This window comes from Balaenoptera borealis, assembly GCF_965194805.1.
Source record: "Balaenoptera borealis genome assembly, chromosome: 13".
Taxonomy (NCBI): Eukaryota; Metazoa; Chordata; class Mammalia; order Artiodactyla; family Balaenopteridae; genus Balaenoptera; species Balaenoptera borealis.
The window spans coordinates 95,024,630-95,035,006 of record NC_138870.1 but is presented as its reverse complement, the minus strand read 5'-3'; the positions used below and the strand labels follow the sequence as shown (position 1 = coordinate 95,035,006).

Here is a 10,377-nt window from a genome sequence, read left to right as displayed (position 1 = left end):
GGAGATAGGGTCTGGACAGAGGTTATTAAGTCAAAATAAAATGATCAGGGTAGGCTGTAATCCAATATGACTGTTGTCCTTATAAAAAGGGGAAATTTGGACACAGAGACAGTCACTCACAGAGGCAAGAAAAATGCGAAGACACACATGAAGATGGAGGATTAGAGTGAGGTGTCTACACGCTAAGGGATGGCAAAGAACGCCAGAAAACTACCAGCAGCTAAGAAGAGGCAAAGAAGGATTTCCCAACAGGCTTCACTGGAAGCATGGCCCTGCAGACACCTTGATTTCAGTCTTCTAGCCTCTAGAACTGTGAGACAATAAATTTCTGTTGTGAAAGCCATCCGTGTGTTGTTATTTATGTATTTACTTATTTTATTTTTGGCCTCGCTGGGCGGCATGTGGGATCTTAGTTCCCCGACCAGGGGTCGAACCTGTGCCCCCTGCAGTGGAAGCGTGGAGTCTTAACCACTGGACCGCCAGGGAAGTCGCTGTGGTACTTTGTTATGGCGGCCCCAGCACACAGATGTAGGGGCCGTGATGGCCTGGAATAGCGCTTCCACAACACAGGGCTGTGGGGATGAGAGGCGCTGGCAGCCTGCCCTTTCCGGGGCTGAAATGGCAAAAGACGGGGAGCTGAGGGGCGAGGGGTCCCCCATCTTCTTGGCTGCATCCACTCAGAATCGTGCATCTAGAGCAGAGTTTCCATCACATGAAGCAGGGGATGGGGAAGGGAGGGGATCACATTGAGGCTCATATGCCACAGACTCATTGTTCTTACTGAGATTTAGCAGGCTTTTCTAGAATAAATGCTTCTCCACTTGCTGTATGCCCTCAGAACAATTTCTAGAAACTTTCAATGGTTGGTTTTTAGTATTTTTCATCAGTTCAGTGTTTGTTTCACTGGGGAGGGGCGTCCACCAAGCTCCTCCTGCAGCCATTCTGGAGGTGACAGCTATTGCCATTTTAGCTGCTTAGGAGAGAAAAAGCTTATCCAGCTCACAGAGGAAGAGCCCGTCATTCTGCTTCCTCTTCCTCCCTAGTGGGGCCAGGGTCTTCTCTCCGCTCACCCCTACTTACAATGGAGACCACCAACACCACGACCCAGGTCTCTGCCCCCTCTGCAGAGCAGCAGGAATAAGAGGGCAGAGGAAACCCTCGACCCTGGTCATGCAGAGGGCTTGGTGTTGGCCTGACCCAGAGGGCTCCCGGGGGAGTATGACTTCCGTGAGGCAGGCGGCCACTCCTGGGAAAAGGCGTAAAAGGGAGTGACCAGAAGGGACGCGAGTGTTGCTGGGTTTCTCCACACCTGGGCACAGGGCGAGGGAACGGGGCAGCTGGATCAGTGGCCCAAAGCCAGGGCCCCCTCCCGTATATAAATGACCCCTCAGGGATGCTCATGAATGGGTATTTTCCTCCCTCTGCTCTCTTTCCTCAAAAGACACTATCTTCCTCAGTCCAGCACTTTGAGATGAAATGGTTTATTTAATTCAGAGACCAAATGTAGAGATGGTACAAGCCAAGACCAGTGGGTCCATCTGATTCAGAACCAGGAAGTCTGTCCCGTGCTCCCAGCCTTTCTTGGTCCTAATCCTCTCCGAGGGCTCTTTGCTAGGTGTCCCCTCACTGCCCCAGGGATGCCACTGGCTCAGGGGACCGTGTTGTAGACCTTGTAGTTGTCCTGCTGGGTGATATGCAGCTTCCAGGGGAAGAGGTGCTTCTGGGAGGGGAGACCTTGGGCCCACTTCACCATGAGCCTCACATCCTCGTCTGATAGCAGCCGAACCAGATCACCCTCGGCATCCTGATAATTGAGGGCGATGTCCTCCCTCCGGAACTCCCTCCTGGGTGGGAGAGATCAGGGTTCAGGAAAGGTCCAGTGGCCTTAGGCCTAAGCGTGGGGGCAGGGAGAGGGGACGGAGGGAGTTTTAGGGCCGGGATCTAAAAATCAGAAGGGGTCAGAGCTGGACACCAGCCCTATCATCCGAGTGGTCCAACCTCCTACTATACAGATGGGGAAACTGAGATCTCGAGGGGAGAATGGGACTTTCACAACAAATTAGTGGCGCAGCTTGAAATGTCTTGTGCATAAATGTGCTGAAGACTTAAGAACTGTCATAGGGAAGAAGAGTGGGTTTTGCCGGGTGCAGAGTAGAGCAGAAAAAAGCCCCTGTGACAGCCCCTGTGTGTGGCTATGAACCTTTTAAGGATTGGAACCGTCTGAGCTGGGGTGCAGGTAGATGGGTGAAAAGCCATCCAGTTTTCCATAGGTAATCTGATAAAATGGGTCAGAAGCCCTATCAGACTTGCAAACACCTTGATCTCCAAATCTCACTTCTAGAAAATCATCCTAAGGAAATAATCGGGCAAGTCACCAAATATGTGAATCCCAGTACTATTCACGGTAGTAGAAAAGTGGGAGATAACTTAAATGGCCGACAGAAGGGGATGGCTACGTTAGTTATGGTGCCTCCACAGAAAGATGCTGCGTAGCCAATTAAATGATATTTAAGGGGGAGTGGGGGGCAGGTGGGGTGTGCGCTGAAGACATCTGAATGCATATCAGATAATGAGAGGAGGAAAATATGAGGGGATTTCACCTCTTTATATTTTCTGGGATTTCTGACATTCTTTTTAAAAAAATAATGAATTGATATTGCTTTTACAGTCAGGAATATAACAATGTTATTTCCATTCTGTAAAATGACTGTTCATAACTCAACTGGATCTTGGGAGGTGGTGGTTCCCTGAGGGTGGAGGGTCCAAGTCCAAGGTTTTGAACCTAGAGAGACTTTAGCAAATCCAGGCCCACAAACTGTAAGCCCCTTTACCTCTCTGCAGCCCCCCACTCATCTCTAATGTGGACAGGCGATACCCACCCTTCAGGGCTGGGCTGTGGATAAAACAAGAAGGCGAAATAGATGCAAAACGCCCAGCCCCTGAATGCACTGTTTCCCCTTCTGTTCTCTCCTCCAGGGTGTCTGATGCCCCCAGTGCCTCCCACTCCAGCCCCTCACCTCATGAGATCCAGCAAGTCCTTGAAGAGTGGGGTGCTCTTGAGGTCTTCCTCCACTGCAATGTCCCTAAGGGGACAAGGGGCAGGGGTGGGGAGGCAGCAGGCTGGAAGGGGGACAGGGGGATGAGGCTGGCCAGGTCACGGTGGACCTTGACATCCTGTGACAGACTTTTGGCTTATCTGGAGGGCGCTGGGAGCCCCTGCGGGCTTTTAAGTGTGTGTGTTTGGTGGGGGGACATGCGATCTGGTTTGGGTCTTAGAGCCCAGAGTGTGATATGGAGGTGGGGGAGGGGGGAGGGGCAGGGAGGCTGGACAGGCCCCTCCCTCCCAGCAGGGCCACTAACTTGATGGTGCTGATGGTGTCCTCATAGTAGTAGCAGCGTAGCCAGTTGGTGGGGTCATCCTCCTCCGGGAAGTCCTTGAGGATCTTCACAAAGGATACCGGGAAGATGCCTGTGGTTCCCCGGACAGTGCCCTGCGAGGGGGGAGGGGGAGAAGGCACTGCCCTGTCCGGTACCAGCAGAGGCAGCGGGGCCATGCCCCGGGGACCCGCCCCTTTATAATGACAGGACAGGCGGACGAGCTCTGGGTCCCCTTAGGCAGAGGGAGGAGAAAAAGTGGGTAAGGTCACCAAGCTGTTCACCCCAAGGCATCCATTTTAGAACAAGTTAAGACCTGAATTTATCTGGAAAGCTGCTTTCACCTCATTCATTTATTCACTCAGTCATTCATTCAAAGGCTTCTTGAGTGCCAGCTACGGAACAGGCTCTGGGCACTCAGAAGAGATGAAAATCCCTGCCCTCCCTCCTGGAGCTTCCACTGTGATGGAGGGCGACAGACAATGCACAGGTAAACAGGTGAACCTCACGGGGACTCAGGTGGTGGTAGGCGTTCAGGAAGAAAATTGGGGGGGGGGGAGGGAGGAGGGAGGGGTGGGGCCCATTCACTCATTTGTCCACGGATTCCACCTGCTCTAGACCAGACAGCCAGAAATCTCCCTCCAGCCAGGCCTCTCTCCTAAACTCCATCCAAGACCCAGCCACTGCCTGTGCTTTGTCACCTGTTCTCTTAATCTTCGCAACACTATGGAAGACATATTGTTTCCGTCCCCTTTTACAGACATATAAACTGAGGCTGAAGTACTACCCTCGCTCTTCCCCTAACCCTCCCTTCCATCTGAGGCCAGAAGTCGGCCAGCATACTGACTCATAGAACTTTCTAGAAAACAAGAAGTCAACAAACATTTCCTGTTTCTGGAGAATGACCCAGCAATACTCCTCAGCTGTAACAGCTTGTTGACTGCCTGAGACAGAGCTCCGGGACTGGCGTAAAATCAAAACCGCCAAGTTGCGAGACCAACGGTTGGTCTACACTCCTCTCCAGACCCTGGATGCCAGGGACCCTCCCCTTCCCTCAATGGTTCCAGGACCCCCGGGGGCTGGCCCTGCCTCCTGTGCCATGACCTCCTTCACACCCCACCCCCCAGGAGCCCCGAGAAAAGAGAGTCTTTCATAACTATAGGACTTAATCCAAAAGGCTGGCACCAGGCCAGGGCCTCCCACCCGGTGACCCCCACCCCCCATCTCCAATCGTGCTATGAACCCTTGTATAGATCACGCTTGCCGCGTGCAGGGACAAAGCATGGCCAAGATGCCACACACCCAGGCTCCCTATGGGCCGAGCCCTGAACAACTGCGCCTCCTTCAACCCTTCCCGGAAACCTGTGAAGAAACGGCCACTGTTAGTTATCTCCATTTATGGGAAAGGAAACCACAGGGTTGAGTAAGTTTCCCAAAGTTGCAAAGCTAGTTAAAAACAGAGCTAGGATGTCACGCCAGACTCTGGAGCTCAAGTCTCCCTCATCACCTTCACTCGCTCCTTGCGTGGTGAGTAACGTTACCCCAGATTACAGACAGTGCGTCTCAACTGGGCGTGATTCTGCCCCCCAGGGCCAGAGGTCTGGGGACACATTTGATTGTTGCAGCTGGAGGGGTGCTACTGGCATCTAGTGGATGGAGGCCAAGGACGCCGCTAAACACCCTGCAGTACACAGGTCAGCCCACCAACAGAGAACTGCCTGGCCCCAAATGCCAAAAGTGAACAGGCTGAGATACCCTGTTATAGACCAAGAAATTCAACTCAGAAGGTTAACTGACTTGCTTAAAGAGACCGTTGGTTGGGGTCAGTACCAAAGGCAAGTGTAGGCTCAGAATCTGCTGCTGCAGCCACACACAACTGTATTTCCTCAGGCTTCCCCGATCCACCTGCCCAGATCTCCAGGACTATCTTTGGACAGCATCTCTTCCCTAGGGCCTTCGCAGATCCCTCCGTGTTCTCTGATCCCCTCACAGACTTGAAGTGACCTCACCTCCAACTTAACTTCCACCTCACCTCCAGCCTCACCTCCATCCTCACCTCCAACCTCACCTCCATCCTCACCTCCATCCTCACTTCCAATCTTACCTCCAGCCAGTCTTTATTGATCCGACTGAGAAGGAAGATCACATCTCCAACTTTGAAATTCAGCTCCAGTTTGCTGTTCCCAGTGAAGTCAAACAGGGCCTGGGGAGAAGGTGGAGTAAGCAGGGAGGAAGGAAACATTCACTGAGTTCCTACTAAAGTGCTTTACATACTTCAGTGTCCCATTTAACAGATGAGGAAACTGAGGCTCAGGGAGGATAAGTGACTTGTCTGAGGCCACTCTATTTGTTAGCGGAGGAGCCAGGTGTAGAACCCATGTCCTCCTGACTCCAGAATGGTGCTTCTTCCAGGTCTGCCAGGGTAAGCATGAGAGGGAAGGGGCCAAACTCCGTGGACTGGGCAACTCCCCATCCCCCAGGCCTCACTGGGGACTCCAGTGCCCCCATAACCCCCAGGGCATTGACCACACTGGTTTTGAAATGCCCATTTCTAAGGGTGCATCCCTGGGGAGCTGTGAGCCCCTTGAGGACAGGGCCTGGTCTGAGTCATCTCTGAAACTTCAGTCCCCAAGGCAGGGCTGACCCAGAAGAGCTTGCTGAATGAATGATGGATGGATGGATTCCCCTTTGCCTCTGTGTGCTCCTCACATGCCCTCCCCTCAGCTGGCTGGGAGTCCTCAGGCGTCCAAGGCCCCGGCTGTGGGTCCTTCCACCCCCCCCCCAATACCCAGCCCCATCCTGGGCACACAGCGGGCGCCAGCAGGACGGACTCAGTGGCTGAAGGGTGGAGCGAGGTTGCTGCCCAGTGGTGAGGTACCTCTGCTCGTGGAGCTGCCATACGGTCAAAGCCGGCGCCTTGTGGGGAGGCGCTCTTTCTGTGGAGAGAGAAGAGGGGCTTGTCACCTTTCCTGCTTCTGTGCCCGGAGGAGACCCTCAGCAGAGGCAGGAAAGGTAGGGGAGGGAGAGGGTGTTAAAGATGCAGCTACAATTGCTCCTCTGGACCAGCACACTCCCCACAGCTTTCACCGCCCGGGAGGAGGGATTGCATCCCCCTCTGTGGACCAGGAGGCATAGGCTCAGATATACATTTGCTTAGTGCCATAGCTTGCCAACCCTTTCACATTACTCCCACACTCAACCCCTAATTTTCCAGCTGAGGAAATGGGCTTCAAGAAGTGCTGAGCTCCACTCCAGGACACAGGGCTGCTGTGGGGCACAGCTGGAATTCAGAGCACACCTGCCTGGGTGCACAGGGGAGATGGCCAGGCACCACACAGAGAGGACACTCAGAGATACTGGCCAGAGGGAGGAAGGCGGAGTTGTGTGGGAGGGCGGGGCTCAGGAGCCCTGTCCTGGAATTCTTAGCAGCAGCAGCCAAAGCAGCAGCAGCAGCCTCTTGTTTGGAAGCCCAGCCCTATTTCGGTGGCTTGGATTTTTGAAGACTTTTTCCAGCTTAGGAGGGGCTGGAGGGAGCTGCGGGCCCTTTGGAATAAGGGAGTGAGCAGCAGCGCCCCCTGGGGGCCAGTGTGACACACCAGGAGCCACAGCCGGCCCCATGGAACTAAAACTAACCAGGGACAAGGCATCCCAGGAGATCCTGGGAGGAGTGTTTGCAGACAGAACGATTCCTCCTCCCTTCCCCACTCCCTACTCTCCCCAGGCACCCAAAGCCCTCGGACCATCCCCAGTGGTTGCTGAGGCGCCAAGCTCTCCCCCATCAATGGCCCACCAGCCCCTGCCCTCCAGCCCTTACTGTCAAACACACTTTCTGTCCTCTAGGCACTACGCTTGATTTTCCAAGCTCACCTAACAAGCCAAACCACCCTGGAGTGCTTAGGTGTAGACCTGGTCTCTACTCCTTGCTTCTTTCAGGGAAAATAAGGGCCTTTGCAGCAGAGGCCTCTGGGACAGAGCGCCTGATTAGGAGCAAGCGGCCCAGGGCTCTAGCTGATGGGGGCGCAGGGACCGGTCACTTACACTTTCCGGGTGCGCGGGCGGAGCCGGCGGAGCGCCTGGGGCACCTGCTCCGCGTCATAGGACGACTGGTAGAAGAAGATCCGGACGTCCTCATCCATCAGCACCCAGATGGGCAGGCTGAGGAGGTGCTGCGTTTGGGGAGGGTGCAGGACAGGCGGGGTGGTCAGCAGAAAGCTTTCAACATCCCAGCCCAGCTGCCCCATCCCCGCCCCCCATGCTGCGCCCGCCTCTCTCCACTAACGGTTCTCTGCCTGATAACAAGTAAGACGTATTTTAAAATCTCAGTAGGCTGAGGGTAGCACATCACAAGATCTGCCCCTGGGTTCAAGGTCAGGACGGGGCCAACTTGCTCAAGAACAGTTCATTTGGAAAAGACCCAAAGGCCTTCAGACACGACGGTAATGGTGACGACAGGTCACGTGACGTGGTGGTGACTGTCCTGGCACTGCACTGATGGCCCCACGGTGTGACCTCGCTCCACCTAACAGTAACCTGGGAGCAAGGGTCCGAAAGGTGAAGGGACCTGCCCAGGGCCACGCGGCCTAGCGAGTGACACCCAGAGCCATCTGCCACCAAGTCTCATCCCTTAGATCAAAACGAGACAATGGTGGGGGAAGTATTCCCCAGATAACCCAAATTAACAACAGTTAGTGGAATTCCAGCCTAAAAAGATGCTTCCTGATACTTCATCTCATATCACAGTTGGGGAAACTGAGGCTCAGAGTGAGAAAGTGCCCGGGCCGTTGGGCAGAGCTAGGAAGTGGTGGGGTCGGGACTCTCAATCAGATGCTGGTTACACCCACCACAATGCAACGACCCTCAGGCTGTGAGGATGCAGAGCGCCCAGGACCTGCCAGGGTCATCCCCCCAAGCTGCCCACTGCACGGGTCCCCGGGAGCACTGTGATTGGCTTTGAGTGCTACAGCTCCAGAGGCACCCAGACCCCCTCAGAGAATTCCGTGGGGGCAGCGGTTTGGGGAGGGGCCGGGAACTCCACTCCAGAGGAACTGGGAACGCAGAGCCTGGAAAAGACACGGTTGTCCTATAGGGAGGGCAGGGGGCCAGCCCAGAGATGGGTTCAAGGGCACAGAGAGAGAGAGCCAGGCGATGCCCGGGATAGAATTCCAGCTCTGCCACTCATCTGGGTGACCTGGAGCAAGGGTGCCTCTGTATGTTCATTAATACAATGGAGGTGATATTATTTCCCCCGTGGAATTGTGTAAAGATTCAATAAGTGAATACGTGCAGAACACTTAGAACAGCATCGGGCATCTAGCAAGGGCCCTACTCAAGTCGGATATTATTATTGTTGCTGTTACTTTTATTACAATACAGCACAGTGGGTAAGAGCACAACCCTGGAGTCACAGAGATGTGGGTTCAAATCCCATCCTACCTACCTAACTGCTCTGTGACACTGAGTGAGTGACTCTACCTCTCTGTGCCTCCATTTCCTCACTTTAAAATAGGGATAAGAGTATTGAACCCATAGGTTATTGAGGGAATTAAATAAGCCTATTTATTTATCCAGTAAATGTATATCAAGAGCCTCCTTGTTGCCAGTCAGAGCTCTCCACATAGTTCTAGGCAATTGTCATTACCACGTGAGCCCTATTCTTCATGAGGACAGAGGTGAGACCGGTGGGTAGAAGTCACAGGGAGTCGGGCTTTTCTAACAGCTGTCCAACAATGGAAGAGCAGCCTGGGTCAGGGGAGAGTGGTAGTGAGCTCCCCGTCTCTGAATGTTTCAAGCCCAGGGTGAGGTTACCATAGCACTGATTGACCTCTGAGCTTCGAGGAACCCACTCAGACACAGACAGGCAGAGATGAGAGCCTTCAGGCTGCTGGTTGCCAAGACCAGGCGTGGATGGAAGAGCTCCAGCTCCACAGCCCCTCCTCCCTCCTTCCAGCCCCGCTGGAGTAGAGTGGAGCCGCCAGCTGCCCAGAAGGAGCAGCTGTCACAGCGCCCCCTGGAGGGGAGATGCCTCCAGTACTGGAGCCCACGGGCTTTCCCACCCTACCCCTCCTCTGCCCAGAGCCCAGGATTCCTGCAGCCACTGGGGAGGGCAGACCGGCCACCTCCTCCCTCCCCCACCCCCTTTATACTCCTCCTGCCCCCTCATTCCACTAGGAGTCATGCTCTCTCACATTCTGGAAGCAGGTTCACAGTTTACAAAGCACCTTCCCGTCCTTTTCTCAATAGATCCCAACATCACTCCCCTCCTGTGAGACTGGAGAGCTGGGGGCACGGCTCCATTTCATAGGTGAGAAAACCAAGTCCTAGACAGAATGAGCAAATAGCCCTAAATCACCTGCTCAGTGTCAGAGCAAAGACCAGAGCACTTAGCTTGGTGCTCTTTTCCCATAAGAGTAGAACAGGGAGGCCTCACTGTCTGTGAGGATGCCTCTGGGCTATGAAGAGGGCTTCTCTCCCCAGTTTCCTAAGGTTGCCATCAAGCCAAGGTTTGCACGCCTCTAGTGACAGGGTGCTCACTACCTCATGAGGAAAACTATCCCTCTCTTGCCCAGCTCTAATTGGTGGAAGGCCTTTCCTGACCAGCCTGGCTCTCTGCCTTTAAGATGTTCCTTCCTCTGTGCTCCCGTCTTCTAAGGAGGTAGACAGTTCACGGGTTGGGGAATACACAAGGGCATCCATCCAAGGCCCCTGGATGCAACTAAAATCCAGCCTGTGGCCTGTTCATACAAAGGTGCTACGTGAGAAAGCCAGGGCCTTGGTCCGCCGTGCCCTTTTTATACAGACCGTACCCCTTAATGGTTTCATGACCCACCTGTCTGTATTCCCCCTGGACAGTGGGGACCCTGGGGCAGGCACTGGATCCTATTCTCCTCTGTACCAGGACACCTGGCACAGCCATTAGATTTGTCAGTTCAAAGTGTGGCTCTCTGAACTTTCTCCATTGCTCCTGTCCCATCCCCCAGAACCCTGAGAACACATCCTGTTTCT

General features: G+C 54.1%; 1 protein-coding gene across 2 annotated transcripts in view; it reads right to left on the bottom strand.

Moving 5' to 3' along the window:
* Nucleotides 1-983: 983 nt before the first annotated feature.
* Nucleotides 984-10,377, bottom strand: part of NCF4 (neutrophil cytosolic factor 4) — a 106,418-nt gene continuing 97,024 nt past the window's right edge. For both annotated transcript variants that reach the window (XM_082350361.1, XM_082350362.1), the window contains 6 exons: nt 7,414-7,541; nt 6,254-6,311; nt 5,480-5,578; nt 3,361-3,491; nt 3,018-3,083; nt 984-1,844 (listed from right to left, as the gene is read on the bottom strand). In XM_082350361.1, the coding sequence (XP_082206487.1) occupies nt 1,649-1,844; nt 3,018-3,083; nt 3,361-3,491; nt 5,480-5,578; nt 6,254-6,311; nt 7,414-7,541 (678 nt within the window). In that variant the 3' untranslated portion in view covers nt 984-1,648. The remainder of the gene's footprint in view (nt 1,845-3,017; nt 3,084-3,360; nt 3,492-5,479; nt 5,579-6,253; nt 6,312-7,413; nt 7,542-10,377) is intronic.